This window comes from Mus caroli, chromosome 7 (assembly GCF_900094665.2).
Source record: "Mus caroli chromosome 7, CAROLI_EIJ_v1.1, whole genome shotgun sequence".
Taxonomy (NCBI): Eukaryota; Metazoa; Chordata; class Mammalia; order Rodentia; family Muridae; genus Mus; species Mus caroli.
Window position 1 is genome coordinate 86580688 of NC_034576.1, and position 19967 is coordinate 86600654.

At 45.8% G+C, this 19967-nt stretch overlaps 1 protein-coding gene across 1 annotated transcript in view; it reads right to left on the reverse strand.

Annotated features, from left to right (window-relative positions):
- Abhd17c (abhydrolase domain containing 17C) overlaps window positions 1-15357 on the reverse strand; it is a 42392-nt gene extending 27035 nt beyond the window's left edge. Inside the window, exon 1 of the mRNA XM_021168725.2 lies at window positions 14649-15357. Coding sequence (XP_021024384.1) covers window positions 14649-15211 — 563 coding nt within the window. The 5' untranslated portion in view covers window positions 15212-15357. The remainder of the gene's footprint in view (window positions 1-14648) is intronic.
- Between the last annotated feature and the right edge of the window lie 4610 nt (window positions 15358-19967).

A 19967-nucleotide genomic window follows, 5' to 3' on the forward strand; every position in this document is an offset into this window, starting at 1 on the left:
TCAGCCCCTGGCTCAGCTAACCCACTGCCAGCTGGCTTCCTCTTGTTAACTCCCCAAGTGCACAGCCCCCCTCCTGCTGTTCCATAGAACTGTTCTCAGGATCAAAGGTACCTGGAGCACTTTGAAAACTGCAACTCCCTTAGAAACACCAGGTTTCTATCTTTCACATTGCTGAGGACTAGCTATACACTGAAGTGACTCATTTCTCTTCTTTTCAGTCGAAAAACAGAAAACAAAAACCAAACAACTTACCAAACTTTGCCAACACCAGGGGAAAAAACAACTCTTTAAAAAGGAACCCATTTTATAGAAAAGGAACCTGAAGCACAAGGCTCAAAAACTACTCAGGAACCCAAACAACCACTCTTGAGAGAAGCTACTTCCTTCTTCCAGGCAATTTCCAGAGCCAGAAAGTACTGTCTTCAGAACGTTGTTTGGTACACAACCAACAATTCTGAGTTCCTAAGGGGTAGTGGAAGTCAGTATAGTATGGAAGGTATTCAAAATCATCTTTTCAGATGCCAATTAAATATTAAGTATGTGCGGTGTAAACCCCTACTTGGCGTTTAGGTCTACATCCTACAGGGACACACCAGGTACTCAATTTGTTGAAATTGAAAGACTGAAATTTCTAAACATTTTATTGTTGTGCTCAAATCTTACAATTCAGGAAAAGAAATCCTAGGGTACTGGCCTTTGAACTTGAAATGAGAGCAGGAGACTGAGCCTGTAGGCTACACAACTGATGCACACCCAAAGGCACAGCAAAATGAAGCAGACAGGGAGGATGATAATTCCCACATAGAACTCTAAATTCTGATCTTGCCTTATACTTAGGCGTGATTGTCCCGCACAACACACACACACACACACACACACACACACACACACACACACCATGTAGAACACAGGCTCCAGGGTCAGCCCATCTGGGATCAAACTCTGGTTTGCTGTTTAATTCAGTGTGATCCAAATCAAGTCATTCATTTTTCTGTAGTCTTCAGTTTCTATACCTGTGAAATGGGTCAGCCAAAATCCCTGCTTCATGGATGTAGTGTGCTGAAATGTATAATAGATGAAATAGTTATTTTCGGCACAAATACTGCCTCAGCAGAATGGGCACAAAACTCTTATTACAAAAAACAGAGGCACTGAGGCCCAAAGACAGGAGCTGACAGCTGTGTATTTTGGTAGTCACCCAGAAGCCACTGCTCCCCTAGGGTTCTGACCAACTGTCACTGATCCACCCATCATCTTTACATGACTAATGCAGGAAAAAAAAAAATCAGCCAATAACCTACAGCCCTCTTCTAACTCTCTGGTATTACATGCACTTGAAAGCCCCTTTAGTCCACACACATGAAGCCCACTCTCCAGCTGCCATCCAGCACTGTCTACTGTATGCTGAGGAAAGTGGGCTGCCACACCTGCTCACCGCCAGACCAGACAATGGGATCCTGGCAGCAAGCAGACAGCCAGCATGGCTGTGTTTCAATGCTTTTACATTCTTCCTTTGAAAAAGAACAGCCTACACACAGTACTAAGAACAGCCTGGTGCCGTGAGTGGAGATGGATGCTGGATGGCAGGATGTTAATAACTGCTCAGAGAGGAATACTAATGTCATTGGGTTTATTCCCACATTTCCTTACTTTACTTATATTTTGAGATTTTCCAAATAAAGTGGCTTTCCATAAACAATATGGTATGGGAAAGGGGAGCACCAAGATCTCACCGAGACCAGAGGGGATGAGGCAACCAACAGTCAAGCAGTTAGTGAGACGGCATTCTTGTCACTGTTAGCTGACAGTATCTGTAATAACCACAACCATTATCACAAGTATTACAGAACAGAATAGGAGGCTGTACATACACATATTAAGGATGGTAGTTAGTTCCCCGAGAGTAGCTAGACTTGCAACACACACACACACACACACACACACACACCCTGTCTCCTCTAAGCACTTTGGTCATCCCTCCTTTTTGGAATGTATATGTGGGGGTGGCTATTATTTTTTGAAAGCTTCATCTTTCATTAAGACTGGTTTAAGGAACTGTATTACAGGCTATAGAGAAGACCTCAATTTTCCCAGATCCTTGTACCTCCCAGAGCTAGGTTATACTTCCACACTAACCCTGGAGAGGGACTTCACTGAAAACTAAAACTGAACCAGTGGCCTGACTGGGGCTTTTGTGGCCAGAATTAAGGAGATCAAGACCTACGGACCTTTAATCTGAAAAGGCCAAGTGCCCGAAACACAAACCCAGCACTTCAGACTCTGTCTAGCCCATCCACTAATGCCATCAGAACAGGTAGGGCTAGCTCTGCAGGAAGAATGTTCTGGGCACCTACTTAGTCTAAGAACAATTAGCTATGACTGTGTCTTTCCTCATGGAGGTCACATTCCCAGAAGGCAGACACGTAAGCTACTCAGAGGACTAGGGAGGGGACAAGACCCAGCAGGGACAAAATCAGTGTGATAAGAGAGTGGACTGGGAAGTCTGCTATGCTGGCAAGGCACATGTAAGTGTGGCATGGGACCAAGTGCCAGAGGATTCTAGAGAGGAAGCCACACCTTTGGGATGGGGTGAGTCCCTTTCAGAAATATACGGGTAGCAGAAGTCTCTTATTCTACATAAAAGCTAAGACAGAAGAGAAAACTAACTCCTAAAAGATTAATAGATTTCAATTGTTTGGGGTGTTAATTAACTTTGCAGATCTTTGTTAAATGTAAATTTGAGAGGATAACTCAAAAATAAGAATGGACTTAAGAAGTTTGCAAAAGTCCCCAAGAAACACTTGTCCCACTTTTAGTTCAGAGGGGATAGAGAGACAGACAAGCATCCAGCAAATTAAAATGGTTATCCTTTGCCATCCTTAATCCTGTGAAAGTAATTACAGGTCTCTGGCATTTCACACATCAAAAAGATCAGGAGCACACCAGGTCAGTGGGAGGCCTTTTCAAAATTGATCCAGTAGAAGTCAGGAAGCATACAGTCATGGAGACTGTTGTCAAAACTGCAGTGAACAATACAAGTGAGGACACAAGACGTCTACGGGCTTTGGGAGGGCCAAACTGTACAAGGAAAACCAGGGATGGCTACCCAGACAGACAGAACACACAATCTAATCCCAAAACATTCTCTCCCAAAGAAAAAGAGGCCAGCCATGAGGGCTCTGTCCTTCAGCACCCGCTCTAGTAGGCCTGTGCCAACACCAACCAGAGACCCTGGAAGGAGAAAAGAGACTGAACAGAGTTCTTGCAGGGCTGTCCTGGCAAGGATGGTAACAGAAGCAGACTGATCTCAGGCAAAAGTAGGAACTCTTCTAACTTTTTACATTCATCCATTCTGATTCTGTGTGTTTGGGGGGCGGGGGGAGGGGCACTCATGGCATTTTGTAGAAATCAGTTCTCTCTGTCCACTACGTGGGTTTCAGTGCTCAGATCTAAGGTTTCATTCAGCCTTGGTAGCATGCACTCTCACCCAATGAGTTGTCTTGCTGGCCCAAAAGTAACAACTCTTTCATGTGCTATCTTAGTTAAGAATTTCTATTGCTACAATGAAACATCACAGCAATTTGGGGGAGGAAAGGGTTTATTTGGTTTATACTTCCATGTTGCTGTTCAAAGGAAGTCAGGACAAAAATTCAAACAGGGCAGGATCCTAGAAACAGGAGCTGATGCAGAGGCCACGGAGAAGTATGGAGAGATACTATTACTGGCTTGCTCCTCCCCATGTCTTGCTCAGGCTACTTTCTTATATAACCCAGAACCACCAGCCCAGGTTTGGCACCACCCACAATGGACTGGACCCTCTTTCATCAATCACTAGTTAAGAAAATGCCCTACAGCTAGATCTTATGGACGATTTTTCTCAATTGAGGTTCCTTCTTTCAGATAACTCTAGCTTGAATTCATGTAAGACTAGCCAGCACAGATATTGTTTTCTATGGATTCCTTTCTTAATTCTCTTACCTCTAGTCCTCTCACTCCTGAACCGCACACTTGTGCATCGGGTACCTCAAACTCAGAAGCCTAACAGCACACTCCTTAGGTGTCTTACCACCCTATCCCTAGCCACCCAGCTCAACAGAAACAAAACCAGTTTTCCTACAACTCAACTATTTGTACATTTATTCATCTATTTATTTGAGATAGGATCTTCCCATGTAGCCTAAGCTGGCCTTGGACTTGTGATTCCCCAGCCTCTGCCTCCATGTGCTGGAACTAGCAGAATGCCAGCAAGAGCCAGAATTATAGGAATGTACCACATCTGGCTCCTGCTGTCATTTCTGACATTCCCAGTCTCCACTGCATCAGCAAATATTGTTGGTTTTATCTTTAAAATACACCCAAACTTTTGAGCACACTACTTCATCCCGTCATCTAAAACACTCCAAATTCTTACTGGTCTTTCTTTTCCAGTGGAGTAGCAGCCTCCCCTTGCCATGCTCCCACCCCCAACCTTATCAAGAGCACTGAGGACCTAACATCTAAATCCAATCACATCACATCTCTACCTAAACCCAGCGACCCCTGAATTACTCAGTTTCATCTACTGTCCTCCTTGGTACCCTTGACTTTCCTGCCGCAAACATCTTGACTTCCTTGATGCTCTGCATTGGCTAGGCACACTCCAACCCAGGGACACAACTCTTCCCCCACTGCTTCATCTTGAGATGAAGCAGATCCTAGTCCCCTGTATAATCAACTGTAACCACTGCGCCATTCATTCTCAAGTCCTCCCAGCAGTGTCTCCAGATGTTTTTCTGCAACACCTTCTGTGCTCTACTCCATGATCATTATCATGAGCAGTGTTTATCATCAGCACTTGTGAACAGAGACATCACCAGGCCAGGATTTGTTGTATTTAGTCAGATGTCAGGCTCACAGAAGGTACTTGACACATCTGTCAGTAAGCAGACCCAACAGGACGTAAGGTGAGTCACAGAAGATAGGTGCTTGAGAACTCAAAATCCTTGCAGCAATTCAGTCCAGGTAACTTCAAAGGGCAAGGGTGAGCACAGACATGAGCTGTGTAATGGTCCAGTCAGAGAGAATCATATGGGGAAAGAGATCATAAGGCAGGCTGTTGAATAGTGCCTAGATATCACACAATATTAAAATTGTACAGGCTGACACAGAGGCTGGGTTGACTAAGAGTAGGATCAAAGCATATGGACTGCAGGCTAGACCAAAGCAAAAAAGAGCTTAAAAACAAGAAGTATGCATTTATCATCCATCAGCTGAGTACACTCAGAAGCTGAGGAATGCAAAGAGTTCCTGGTCAGCCTTGGCTACAGAGAGACTGTCTTAAAACAACAAAACAGTATACATTTACTTCAAACCAAACTTGAAAAGTCTGTTACACCACAGTGACATGCTTCTCCACTCGAGGTGAAGAACTGCAGCAAATGTCAGGGAAAGGGTAATAGCTAAACACCAGTCATCATACAGACTTCTCCACTACCTACTTCACAGGCTTACAAGGCCCAGTGTCCCTAAGATTTAGATCATATACCCTCAGATTGGCCCTGCGATCACTAACACTTAACAGCATGCCAGAATGTTCCATTGCTAGTGAGAAGCACTAGCAAGCCAAGAGAACCATGCAGATTCAGGTCTGATCCAGGACTGGATAGAGAGACCTACAGAGAACAGCGAAGGAAGGTGGACCAGGGACCAGGGCTGTAATGGGGAAGAGGTGGTAGATCAGGAAAATGACCAATTGCTCAGGTATGAGCAGTTGAAGGAGGGAAGGCGCCAAAGGGCTCTCCAGGCTCAGAACAAGGGTAGACATTGTTTACAGAACACAGCCTAGGTACACCATGAAAAGGCCAGTGAGTGCCACCTGAGAAGGTGAACCTTCAGATTGCTGGAACTCATCATCTACTCTACACAATGGCAGCCTGAACTCTTACCCCTCTGTATGCTTATTTTTAGCTCAGTAAGTTCCTAATCTAGTAGAAAAACTAATTTCTTCCATTAACTCCAAGATGACATGCTCAGCTCTTAACTTACTTCATCTAGCCTAATTATAATATAAAATACGCACAGAAACAAATTAGCATATGAACAGTTTTTTCCTAACAGGTATATAAAAATTAAAACAATAGAGGCTGGGAGAGATCCCACAATACACAGAGGGCTTGCTGCAAGCTCTACTACCCAAGTTCAATTCCCCAAACCCACATGAAAATGGAAGCAAGAAGTCCCCTGGCATCCACCCACATACCATGCACTAGTATGTACCAACATACGCATCATTATCATCATCATCATCATCATCATCCATAAACTGATCTTGTTCTGGCATCATGGACCTTTACAGTCAGTACTGTTATCACTGCAGAGAGTTTGGTTGCATCTAGGACATTCACTAAGTCAATTGGGGTAAAGCTGGAACTCCCTTCTGAGTTCTAACCCTAACACTATAACAGCAGCAGCCAGCAGTCACACTTCCCATCTGCAAACACATTCTCTGGTTAATATATTCTGAATAGGTCTGCTTTCCACTCTTCCCCCAAAGCAACTGCCCACACTTCACTATAAGCATTTAAAATGTCAGGTGAAGCAGCATGCAGGGGTTCTTTGTGTTCCTTTTTCTTTGAAGTTCCAGGGCTGAGCAGCAGTGGCTCTCGCAGCTACTCAGTATGTAACTGATACTCAGCTAACTGTCGCCTGAGCCCCGAACTTGAGCAATCCAGACTTCCTGGAAACAAGCTTCCAGTTTCACCAAGGTGCTACGGCCTTTAGCTCTACAGTGAATCAATATCATGGAACTTATCAATGAGCTCTGTTACACAGCCCTGAAAACACTCCCTGAATAGGAAGTGCGAGAGGCATTATGGAACATTCATATTTTAAAAGGAAACATGATTCAGGTCCCTTGGCTAACTTCAGGATAAGGGCAAGTGACAGCTTATGGTTGTCCTCTTAACAAAGAACAGCCAGAAGGTTCTGAATGGCCAGAGAAGGGAAGGCTTCACCCCTGTCCTGATTTTCCCACAGAGCCTCTGCCTCCTGCTGCACCTGAGAGGGCTCCCTTGTGGCTGTAGCAATACAAAGGACAGCCTGCAAAGTTACTGCAGGTATTGGATTACAAGTAAGGCTTCCGCTCCTGGAAAGAACTTCTTTGGCAAGTATATAAACACCATAGTAGGAACACAGCACTATCACACACTGCTCTCCAAAGCAGCAACTGTGAATTTCTCTCTTCTAGGCACTAAACGTACTCCCACAGAGTGAGGCTCCACTTGGACATCTCCCTACAGACAGCTGGAGAGTGGGGGAAGGAGGGATTAGCAACCGATGGGACTGGTCTCCAGTACCATCTGAGCATCTGGTGCAGCAACTCCAACAGTTCTATCAACAATCCCCACCAATGGCATCTCATGCTTATGCCTCACTATGTGGAGGTGCTGTGTCAGGACCTGGCATAGGTATTATCATTTACACCACATTATCAGTTACACTATTCAATGGAGACTGGAGAAGGCCGCAGCATGCTAATGGCACCAAGCAACTTGTTAGTGGCCCAGCCAAGTCCTAAATCCAAGTCTGTTGGACTAAAATCTGTTCCCTTAATCACTAAACACACTATCTGAAAGCTCAAGCAGGCAGGAATGTGCTTCTCTGGACTATCCTTCTAACAACCTTGCCTATTCTGACATAAGCTGAAAACCAGTTCCAGCTGTAAATCTCCTAAATGAAGAGATAAACCATTAGACCATCTCATGTTGGGACTCTTTAGCCTGAGCCACATACAAGCCTACTGCACTGTGTGGCATCCGCCCTCATCCCTTTACTGCTTTCTCTGCTCTATGGAGTGTTCGGAATGGCATCTACACAACGGGCCACTTCCGCCATCCCTCAGTGTTATCTGATGTCTGTAGGGAAGTGTAGGGAAAGAAGTGAACAAAGGGAAGAGCCCCATTTTCCTTGGCTGCTCTCTCTCTACCATCTCTTCCAGGTTTTTATCAGATGCCCACACATGAGGTCACAAAGAACAGTAACATACATCTACTGCCCCACTGACCTGGTTTAAGGAATTAACCATGGTACATTTTTCAAGGCCAAGATTCTGTACAACATACCCGAACTGAACGGAAAGCAGAGCTAACAGGGAACAGAAAGAAAATGTGGAGTTCTGGATATGAGAGAGAGCAGACAAAGTTGATCTATAGCCCTTCTCCAAGACCAATGCTGAAACTTAATTCCCACTGTACCATTCTTAGGAGGAACCTTTAGGAAGTGATAGACCAAGATAGCCCCACCCTCCTGAAAGAAATAATGCCTTCTGTCAGAGTGGGCTCATCATAACAGGACACCATCTTTGCTAAATAGGATAGAGAAACCACAGGGAGTAGAAGGTAAGGGTAGAGTACAGAATCAAGCCTTACAAGAAAGGGCACAGTAAGCAAGCACAAGATAATGTGATGTAAAACAAAACCCCATCAACCCTGCCCAACTCTAACCCCTGTGAGGAGGAGCCTTCGGCCCCTCTACCATATTCCAGGAACCTTGTTGGAAGCTAAGGCAGGGCCCTCACCACACCACTAGTGCCTTGATCTTAGACTTTACAGGGTGCAAATGAGGAAGAATAAATTCTCTTCTTTATAAATTATGTATTGCTGCTACAACAGCACAAAGGGACAAAGAGAGACAGAGTTAGTGGTGATTCTGAATTAAAACTGACTGCCAAATCCAAAACTTTTATCTATTGTCTCTATCTTCTTTTCAAAATCAAGGAGGCAATTACTTAAAACACTGTGCCAAAAAGAAGTCATTGTTTTCTATCTCCTATGTGTATTTGGGTGGGGATTAGACCAGACCTACAGCATTAGTATGAAGCCAGTGCAGATAAGAAAGTGTGACCAAAAGATCTCATCGATTTCTAAAGCCTGACTTCAGAGTCTTACCTGGGATTATGACTGATGAACAATGATTTAAAAAGTGTGGTGGAGGGTGAAGAGGAAGCAGACGGTAGCAAGGGACCTTCAGGGCAAGGTAACTGAAACAGCCAGCCTTACAGGGCTGTGGCAACAGCTCTTCCAGCCTTAAGACTGAAGGTTAAGTGATGAGTACTTAGGATACTCTCCAAGAATAGCAGGCTTCATTACAAAGTTAAACATTACCAAAGAAAACAACAGGTGCCCTGCCCTGCCCTGCAACTGGACAACAGCAGGAGTACAAGGTCCATCAGAACAGAACTAGTCAGCGAGTTCCCCTGGGAGAAGGCAGGCACTCAGACTCTGCTCCCTGCAGGGCCAAGTAGTAAGCCTAGTCTCCAAGATGGGGAGGAAGAGGGAGCAGAGGGGGGGGCTCTGTGCAGACAGACTGCTTTCAAGCTGCTTTGTCTGGACACATTTGCTCTGAAGAAGAGCCATGTTCTTCCTCACAGGAGTCTCCCACTGCTGGAACTGTGAGCTAGCACTGACAGCCAACCCTCTGACAGTTGACCCTCCATGGCCATACATTGTACACCTGCAGCTTCACCATCAAAGTATCAAAAAAACACAATCTGCATCTCTACCAAACAAGACCTTTGCCTTGTCATTATTCCCTAAATAGTTCAATCCAACAATTATTTACATAGCATTTACATTGCATTAGCTCTTACAAGTAATCTAGACATGATTTAAAGGACGCATGTGGGTTATATGCAAATTCTGTGCTGTTCTCTACTAAGGACTTGAGCTGTGGATTTTTTTATCCATGGGGTCCTGGAAACGACCGCCCATGGATACTAGGAGACAAGTACATTTCCTTTCTATAAATACCACTATGCTTTCTCCTTGTATCAAACAGTGCTCAAAACAGGTTTTGTCTTCTTACTACTTATCAAAGACAGACAGAAATCCTAGGCTTTTTCCCTAACTGGTACACAGTATTCCTTCTGAGAACAAAGAGGTATGCTACCAACTTCACTATGCTCAGAAAAGGAGAGCTTTGTTACACTTGAGCAGATTATACCTAGAGTGCCAATTTTAAGTACTAATCACAAAATCAACAGACTGTGCCTTTCAACCCCCATCACCTATGTCACCATAGCTTTACTGTCTGTCACAGGATTCTCCAAATCACAGGGCCTATGAGTGGCAGACATTAAAGTTACCAAACAGTATGTGGATATATATCCACAAGCTTCTAAAATTAGTTATTAGAGAGAGAAACAGACAGACAATGGCTAATAAACAGTTTGCTGACTGAGTAAGATATTGGATCTTTAAATTGCTTTTTGAACCAAGGCACAAAAAAGCTTCTTTCTCATCTTCCCCTCTCTGCATCTGCTTTCTGTTACCAAATGCCTTTCTCCTCTACTGTCCTTGCCACCTACATCAAATGGAAGGCTCAGAGATGACCACTCACAAACCAAATAATGAATGCCCCACCATCCCACTTCTGGAAATCTAGATGAAAACACTTCAGCTAAAATTCTCTGCCTAATTTACACACCATTCTTGGGGATTATTTGTTTATTTGGGTTCAACCCCACTAAGTCACTGTCACACATTTGCAGTCTACAACTCTTGACAAGATCTGTCTTCTGACAGGGCATGCACAGAACCTGGGTCCCTATCCTCACCCTGCCCTGCACACATCAGCCACTTCGCCTTCCCAACTCAAGCAACCCCACAGGCTCCAACAAGCCCCATGATTTAGTGTCCTCTCCAATGCTTATGAGCCTGCAGAGGGGATGCACCTCTAGCCCTGGGACCCTCCAAGTGACTTAGAGGCCATTTCTTATGTCACATGCCAACTTTCTTCTTCCACGTGAAGTCACAGTTCCTACCTCCTCTTCAGCACTCCTCCCGCCCCAGAAAATGCTTACATCCTTAAAGCAATAACCAACTTCCCAAATATCAAATCACCTTTTTCCTCTGTACCCTTTTCTGAAGGGATTGGCTGACTTTATATAGTGGGGGTCTGCATGCTGGGGATTCCAGCTCTGTTAAAATCACTAACATAACATAGGAGCTGCACAGACATGTAATGGATAAAAACAGCACAAATGAAGAATGAGAATAATTCTTTTGTTCAACACAGACACCACAATGTCAAAAGAACACCAATAAGACAGCTTGAAAGTGGCTGAGACCACAAGCCATTTGAACACCCACTATTTTTGTTGAATGGCTGTAGCCACTTTTTGCAACTCTGCATCACTGACTGACTGCCACTGGTCAACAGAGCACGCACTCATTCTATACACGAAACACCCTGAGCAAATATTTAATCAGAGTTCTATATTTTAAGTCCCAGTGCTCGTTTCTGGGAATAGATAAGACAGAGGTCCTTCCCACAAGGACCGGCAGCTATGGCAATGCCATAACAAGCACAAGTAAAGGGACTGAGTGACAGGTACAATAGTGTGTTAGTTACTTTTCATGGCTGAGACAGATACGGGGTGGATGTAGTTTAGCTCACAGTTTCAAAGCCTTTAGTCTATCCAAGTTCAGCTGGTTCTGCTGCTTTTAGAACTGTGCCAAGGCTGATTATTAAGGAAGAAAGACATAATAGAGGAAAGTTGTTCCTACCCACCCACTACCACTCCATGGCAGCCAGGAAGCAGGGATAAGAGAGGCAGAGGCCAGGGCAACATAACCTTTAGAAGCACAATGGTAATCAACTCCTTCAATCAGGCCCCACTTCCCAAAGCCCACTTGACTAAGAATCATCAGTGGATTAATCTGTGGGTGAAGTTGGGTCTTTACAACCCCATCACTTCTACCAAAGCTCCACTTCTGAACACTGTACTGGGGGAACCCAGTCTTCAACCCGTGAGCCACAAGATGGGGGCACTACAATCTCCTAATATAACTAGGATCCAGTACGGATCAATACTCTTAACATGAAGGACATTCTCAAAACTCCAAACAGGAGCTCAGGAAGTGCTTGGGAGTTGGGGCTGCCCAGTGTTGACTTAGACAACTTATTTCTCAGAGAATAATCTACGGGCCAGGACAGAGACCACTCAGGAGGCAGCAAGCTCTCTAGTCAGAGTCTGTGCAGTATGGTTAACCAGAAAGTCAGAGGAGGGGAAACCACTCACAGAAGACCTCATGTTCGGGAGAGGGTTGCTGAACCAGCCAGGAGGATTTTGTCACTGGGATCAGAAGTGCCTCAATAGCAAGGACCTCAATACAGCTGGGAAGGGGCAGAGCTGAGCTTCCTCCAGACTATGTTACTGAAGGATCGCACACTCTAAGACAAGACAGACAGCAGTCTAGGCTGAAGGTAGTTGAGGAATCAGCCTCAGAATCAGGTAAGCCAGACTCATACCTTTTAAGAAATCCAATGACTACAAATATGGGGCCGGAGAATGCTATACTCCTAGTTAGGAGACCTGCTGGTTGGCTGTGAGATTATCCTGGAGTGGGCGGATGAAGGCAGCATCCACATGGGCGCTGGGAAATACTCTCAACACTTCACACCCAGCACGCTTTTTTCTTTTAAGTCCAATAAAACAGAACGCATTGTTATGCAAAGGGTGTGTGTGTGTGTGTGTGTGAAACATTTGGTTCAGACATGCAGCCTCACATGAATGTATGTGATGTGCAAGCACGATCAAGGTGCAGAATGAGCATCTCGCTGCAGTTGATCTAATGGGTTGGGAAAGCACAGAATAAGAGGCTTTGTAGGTGTCTTCAAAGTCTGATTCTAGGAACCAGGAGTGATGACACACACCTGTAACACCAGCACTTGTGAAGCAGAGGGAGGAGGTGATGCTCGGTCTCAGTTGCAAGGTGAGTTTGAGACCAGCCTCTGATCCATAAGGCCCAGTCTCCAAAAGCAGTTAAAAAAAGAACAAAAAACCAAAAACCTAAAAGCAACAACAACAAAGGACTCGTGCTTATTTTAGATATGAGTTCTAGTAAAACAGTAAATAAACCACAAGCAAAATTTAAAGATATTACCAGGTAATTCAAATTTTAACTTACCCCCTCAACAATGCTTTTTATACGCAATAGACCGCACCCCACCCCACATATGTGGTAAACCAGACATACACACTCAAGTGTGAAAAAGAGAAAGGTCCACATAGGAGCAATGTTCTATAGGAATTTTTACAGATCATCAACTCAAGGTAGGACTTTTGTGTTTCAATGTAGAGACATCTAGTAATAAAATTTATTTTTAATACCTACACTATGGCAGATTAAGTAGTTTAAGATTGTGCGACACGTGTGGGCACAATTATGGGGTGACTGGACAGCCTTGGAGAGGAGAGCCAGCTCTCTCCCTCCACCTCTGGATTGCACAGGGGAAATTTTGGTCACCATGTCTACCTACAAAGCAGCCTTCACTCACTCAGCCATCCACCTACCCCACATATTTTTCTCCAGACAAGGTCTTACTATGGCCCTGGCCAACATAGAACTCACCATGTAGCTCAGGCTAGCCTCAAACTTTGTGCAATCCTCTAGCCTCTGCCTCCCTCCAGAGTGCTGAAGCATATCCCACACCAGCACTCCACTCCCCGCTTCTGACAAATACTTCTGAAACCTGTTCTTGGGAACAGGTGGCATGTGACTACTTGTGGATCCTCAGCCACTCCAACAGGATAGAATCCAGCCTCATCTGCCTACGTCATCCTCCAAACACTATACCCCAATTTAGGAACCCTCCAAGACCTCAGAAGAATGTGAGCAAGCATCTTAGAGTGAATACTAAGTACTTCTCTGTTATACAAGCCATTTCTCAAGAAGCATAAGGGATAACTTATGAACATATGTGCAACACATATGGAAATAAAGTCATTATTACTGCCCATGTACTTAGCCTAGCAAATAGACGTTTCATAAAAACGATACAAAGGTCTCTAAAAGGAACAGTGCCTACTGTCCTTATTCTGGGGACTTATTCCTCTAACGAAATCCAAGCTCATTACACACAGGACCTCAGGTACGGTTGCCACCTGTGCTATGGGGATTGCATGGGAAGGTCACAAGCACCAAAACTGGGCAGGTCACTTGACTTTCCCGCAAATGTCTAAGTTCAGAGTAAAACTTAAGCTAGTTTTTCCCCCCACCTGGTCTGTCCTCAGAATATAACAATTTGTGCTTGGCATGTAAAAGACCCTGAATAAATACTTTCCAGTTTTATGAACGCTAACTCAAGGTCAAGAGATTTCCTCACGCCTATAACACTCTGCGCTACTGGTGGTGTTTAGGGAAGGTTCTTCAGCTAACTTCCTGATCTCCTGGTGCCACATACTCTGCGGGACCAGGAGGCAAAGTCCTCCCCACACCCGACCCGACCCGACCCAGCCTTAAGGGCTACACAGGCATCGCCCCAGGGACACTTTCTACTTGGAAAGTCTTTTAGAGGTCATCGTCTCTCCCCTGCTGTCAAGGGCTCTGAAAACCCCAAGGTCACTTCTACCAGACCTTCGGGGTCTGCGCGTAGCTCAAGACACAACTCAAGCCCAACCAAGTTGGTCTGGCCGGTATATCTGCACCCCCACAGCGGCCACGTGCGTTTAACCGGAGCCACAAAGACTCCAGGCCGCGCGGGCCAGTGAAAAAGCAGGCAGGACCCTTTAAGTCTGAGCTCTTCATCCCCGAGGGCTGTTGCAATCTCGAGCGAATGCAACAATCCGGGAGCACAAGCCCGCACCCCAACCGTGGCTCGGGGCTCACCGGGTGCGCAGTGCCTGCCACGCGGCGTCGATGTCAGCGTAGAGATTCTTTTCGGAGGGCTTGCCGGAGCTCACACCATAGCCCGAGTAGTCGTAAGAGAAGATGTTGCAGTTGATGCGCGAGCCCAGGCCGATGTAGAAGCTACACATCTGGCCCAAGTCCACGGCGTTGCCGTGCGAGAAGAGCAGCGTGTAGCGGCTGGAGGGCGCGCAGCGCACGAACATGCAGCCCAGCCGGTTGTCGCGGGCCGTGCGCGAGAAGAAGACCTCGACGGCGTCCAGTTCGCGCTGCGAGTATTGCCAGTCGGCGCGCTCGCTCAGGTGCAGGCTGCACGCGCCGGGGCCCGCACCCTCCTCGGCCGGAGCGGGCTGCGCCGCCGGGGCGGGCGCGGGGGTCGCCGCGGGAGCGGGAGCGCGCTGCTCGGGCGCCAGCACCGTGTAGGTGGGTTCGGGCGGCAGGAAGGCCAGCTTGGCGGCGATGCGGCTCGGACAAGGAGGGCAGCAGAAGAGCCAGCACAGCTCGCCGAGTGAGAAGCCGTTCATCCTGGGGCCGGGCTCGGGCATCGGGGCGGCCTGGCGCCCGCCGCGGGCGGGAGGGAAGCGCAGAGAGCGCAGGGGGAGAGCGCCGAGAACTGGAGGCCGGCCGAGGAGGCGGAGAGGCCAGGGGCGGGGCCAGGCGGGCGCGGCGCGGCGAGCGGGGCGGGTCAGCGGCAGCCCCGCAGCCCCGGCGAGGTGCGGACGGCCGGGGCTCGCGCGCGGCACACAAAGCCCGCGGCGGCGGCGGCCATGGCCCGCTCCAGCGCGCCGCCCCGCCCCCGCACGCTACTGCCACTTCCGGGTTACCGCGCCGCGCGCCCCCACAGGCGGGCGGGGCTACCCATCGAAACGGAGGCCCCAGTCTGAAGCAGGACTCCCCGGGCTGGGCGGGGCTCACGCCTCTTGGGCGGGAGTTAGCGCATCTGGGCGGGGCTACTCGTTAGAACAAACTCCGGGGTCCGAAGCGAGCCTCTGGAGTCTGGGGCGGGGCTTAGCGCGATTGGGGCCGGGGTCTGAAGAGATTAGGGCGGTTGGGACTCTATCCTGGATTAAAAAAGTAGGTGTGCAGATACTTTAGACTTCAGTTCTCCAAAACCAGCTTTCTGTCCTGGTGGAGTTATTGGGAATTTATGTAAAAGATAATTATTGGGAAAGAGAATTGAGTACATTAAAAATGCCTTGCTTTCCTCTAATCAATGCTATTTTTTTTTCTCTTTTGGTTGTTTGAGACAGTTTAGCCTACACTGGCTTAGAACTCACATGCTTCTAGCCTCTACCATCACTTGCTGAGATTCAAGACTTCTTGAACAGCGCCTACCATAAATGCTCTGGTCCATCTCGTACGTGTTCCCGTGTTGCTGGCGGCTGTTGTGTATGTACAGCTACGCAGGTCTTTCTGTAATAACAATTACAGCAGAGCCTGTTGGTTTTACAACAAATGGTGTCAACACGGTCCTTTCTCATCCCCACCCCTTACATCACCCCCTGTGGTGCCAACTGGATACTCCATACTCCATATCTGTCCTTTTTGATGTTAGTTTCTCTAGAATTGTTTTGGCGCCAGACTTTTTAATCATGAAAGACATGTTACAACGATTTTAATCCACTATTGTCTTGGCTATAGGCTTTAAGTGGTTTTTCAAATATAACTCTCAGGGCTTCTGAAACCATGTGAACCCTGGTGTCCCGTTGGCAGAGCCTCTCCTCTGGACTTTGGCACCAGGCTTTCCTTTCAGGGATAGGTCATTTTAGGCTACCTGCAATGAATACAACCAGAGCCCCAGTGGGCAGTCACCACTCCAGACCTCATAAATGTCCCAAGAAAGATTACAACATTTTTTAAACAAAAAGAATTTTGAGCATCCTAATATAAATTGATTTACCAGTACCAACTTAAGTAGTAACCTTGTGGACTGAGTTTTCTTTTTTTTCTTTTTTTTTTTTAAGAAAAAAATTTATTAATCCCTTAAATATCTAAGTTAGAACCATAAACTACTAAGTTGATCCTAAGTACAGTGTAAAACAGATAAAAAGAATACATAATAGGTAGAAAAATATATTTAAATATAGTCATGATGAGGAACACATTAACTGTAAATGTTCCAGTTATTTCTTTTTTTTTAATTAGGTATTTTCCTCATTTACATTTCTAATACTATCCAAAAAGTCCCCAATACACTCCCCCCCCCACTCCCCTACCCACCCACTCCCACTTTTTGGCCCTGGCGTTCCCCTGTACTGGGGCATATAAAGTTTGCAAGTCCAATGGGCCTCTCTTTCCAGTGATGGCCGACTAGGCCATCTTTTGATACATATGCAGCTAGAGTCAAGAGCTCTGGGGTACTGGTTAGTTCATAATGTTGTTCCACCTATAGGGTAGCAGATCCCTTTAGCTCCTTGGGTACTTTCTCTAGCTCCTCCATTGGGGGCCCTGTGATCCATCCAATAGCTGACTGTGAGCATCCACTTCTGTGTTTGCTAGGCCCCGACCTTGTCTCACAAGAGACAGCTATAGGCGGTATCTTCACTGAATCCCTGAAAGCCTGCCCACAACGCCTCTCCCAAGTCTGTTTTAAAGTTAGATGGGTAAAACTGCTCTTCCCTAGCCAGGCTTTAGCGACTGGCCCCAAGTTTTTCCTAAAGACTCTGGGAGTTGTTTCATGTTAATATTTTGCCTGTTTGTTTCCTGTATTAAGTCAACGTGTGTCCTGCTTTTCAAGCAATACCTACTGGGTCAGTCGCCAGAACTACAAAAGATAGGACAATCTCTGCCATAGTCAGTCAAGACACTCTAAGAAGACCGAAAACAGTTTTGCATGTGAATTAAACAAACCACTAACTCAAAAATGGTGATGGGGATCAGAAGTTCAAGGTCATTCCCAACTTTATAGTGAGCTGACGCCAAACTGTGCAATGAGACCATGTCTCAATTAAATAAGCAAACAAACAAATCAGCTATTTGTGAACATTTAAATATTATTATTATTACATGTGTTTTGGGGGTGGGCATAGGTATGGAGTTAGCTTTCTTTCTCCATCATGTGGGTTTGGGGGATCAAACTTGGGTCATCAGACTTGTTTCCCACGAGCCCTCTTGTAGCCTTAGGCAATGGTCTCAGGTCCCCACTTGGTGCTATTTCTGTGAGGAACGGAAGCTAGTGCATTTCACTCTAGTGCAGAGTGAAAATAGAGGACGCTGAGTACCGAACTGAAGTGAGAAGCATCTACTCTCCTCGTCTCAGTCAGTCTTCCTCCAGCACTGTTCCTCCCACCTGACAGAATGCACTAGCATGCAGTTCACGAGCAGACAGCTAATGATGCCTAAGTCCACATCTTTGTGCTGCCAATAGGAAGGATAGCAATCATATTCCACATGTTCTGGTGGCAGTCCTGATGGGAAACTTAAAGTTGGCTTAGTTTAGTCTCCTTTTGCAAAGGACTTGTACAATATGATTTTGTACATTACCAACAACTAAATAGACTAAATGTTTGGATCATTTTAAGAAGCTGTACAGAGGGAGGCTTCCTGTGAAAGTAAACTGATTTGTGTCTATCTGACTATTAAACTTAAACCCTTATGTTGTGTGCCATAAAGAGCAAGCCTTGCTCACCCATGCTATGCAGAGTTGAGGTTAGGCTTCGTGTGGCCCTCTAAGATGAGATGTGATGCCCAGGTCTGACAAACTCAGCCTCTCAGCACATCTGTCATGTAAAAGCTCCTCAGGAAATACGTTCTAGTGTTTGGATGCCAACTTCTCTGTACAACCATCTTTAGCTGTGAACATCCACACGTGAGACAGGATGCCTTGGCATTTGGGCTGAGGGAGTTTAACATCTACCTTGGAGAATAGCTGTGCCCTATTAGATACAAGGACCAGGGTTAACAGCTGTCCAACTTGACCTTAAGAACTCCTATGTGATTCTTACCATTCTAGCAGAGTAAGGTCTAACTTTGAATTCAGACCAGCAAATGTGTTTGTTGGGTCCTTAGCATTAGTCTAGTCAATTAATTGACCTGGGACATGTGAAGGGACAAAGTCATATCACAGCCAGTGTTAGGATTATCCCTGCTGTTGAAGTAACTCTTGCCCCACCCACCAGCTAGGGCTAATGAGCTAAACAACACACCATGGAGCTGAAGGCATCGACTTCAATCTTTGATACTGGCATTTACATGTTCGACATTGTCTTTCATATTAGTCTTCTAGGTGCTGAGTTACTGAAGATTGACTTGATTTGTAAAAGCAAGCCCATATTAATATGAAAAAGGTGATTTATGTATTATGACCAGAAGAGAAGGGTATAAAAGGAACTTTTATTCACCTGATGTAATTTGTTGTCTAGAGGCTTACTGCCTTTGTCTGCTAGGCCTAGTCCTAGAAGTCCTAGCCTCCGTACAATCTAATCTAGACCTAGAATGCTTTCTGCCTCTGAGACTTGATGTTGAACATGATCACCTTTTCCGAGCTCTTTCTGATCTCTGGCTGGCTGGTTCAACTCAGCTGTTCTGGCTCAAACTACTGTCCTAGCTGACTGATCCAATCTCACTTCTCTCAGTTTCCCCTGAGTTGCTTTGCTTCGTCTCATATTAACTTTGGCTGTGTGTTCTAATCTTTCTTCTCATTCTCTAGCTTCTTTCTTTCACCTGTGTCTAACATGTTCGCACTCTATAACCTGTCTCTGTAAAACTGTCCCAGTAAAACTGCCTCCTTCCTTTTTCTCTCTGTGCTGCTCTCTCTTAAGTAAAGCTGGGCATATCTTCTTCTGCCCAATCTTTCTTTAATTCATCACCTTGTCTGCTACTCAATTAGACATCACTTTTCAAGCATGGGGTACTTTTTTCTGCAAACTACCACTATCTTCATTGTTAAGGATTAAAGGTATACACTAAGGGCTGAGCCACACCACAACTAGAAACAGTTTTTTTGGGGTTTGTTGTTATTGTTTTGTTCTGTTTTGTAACTAACACAATCTCAGGGTTCAAAATGTGATCAAATATCCTGCAACAGAAAGTGAATATACATGCTTTAAAAATTTAGCCCTGGGGCCTAGAAAGATGGCTCAGCTATCAAGAGCATGTACCTCTCTTACAGAGGACCTGAGTAGTCCAGTTTCCTCCACATATTCATGCAATTAAAAATGAAGATAAAATAAATCTTAAGAGAAGAAAGGGAGAAAGGAAGGAAGAGAGGGAGGGAGGGAGGGAGGGAGGGAGGAAGAGAGAGAGAGAGAGAGAGAGAGAGAGAGAAAGAAAGGAAGGAAGGAAGGAAGGAAGGAAGGAAGG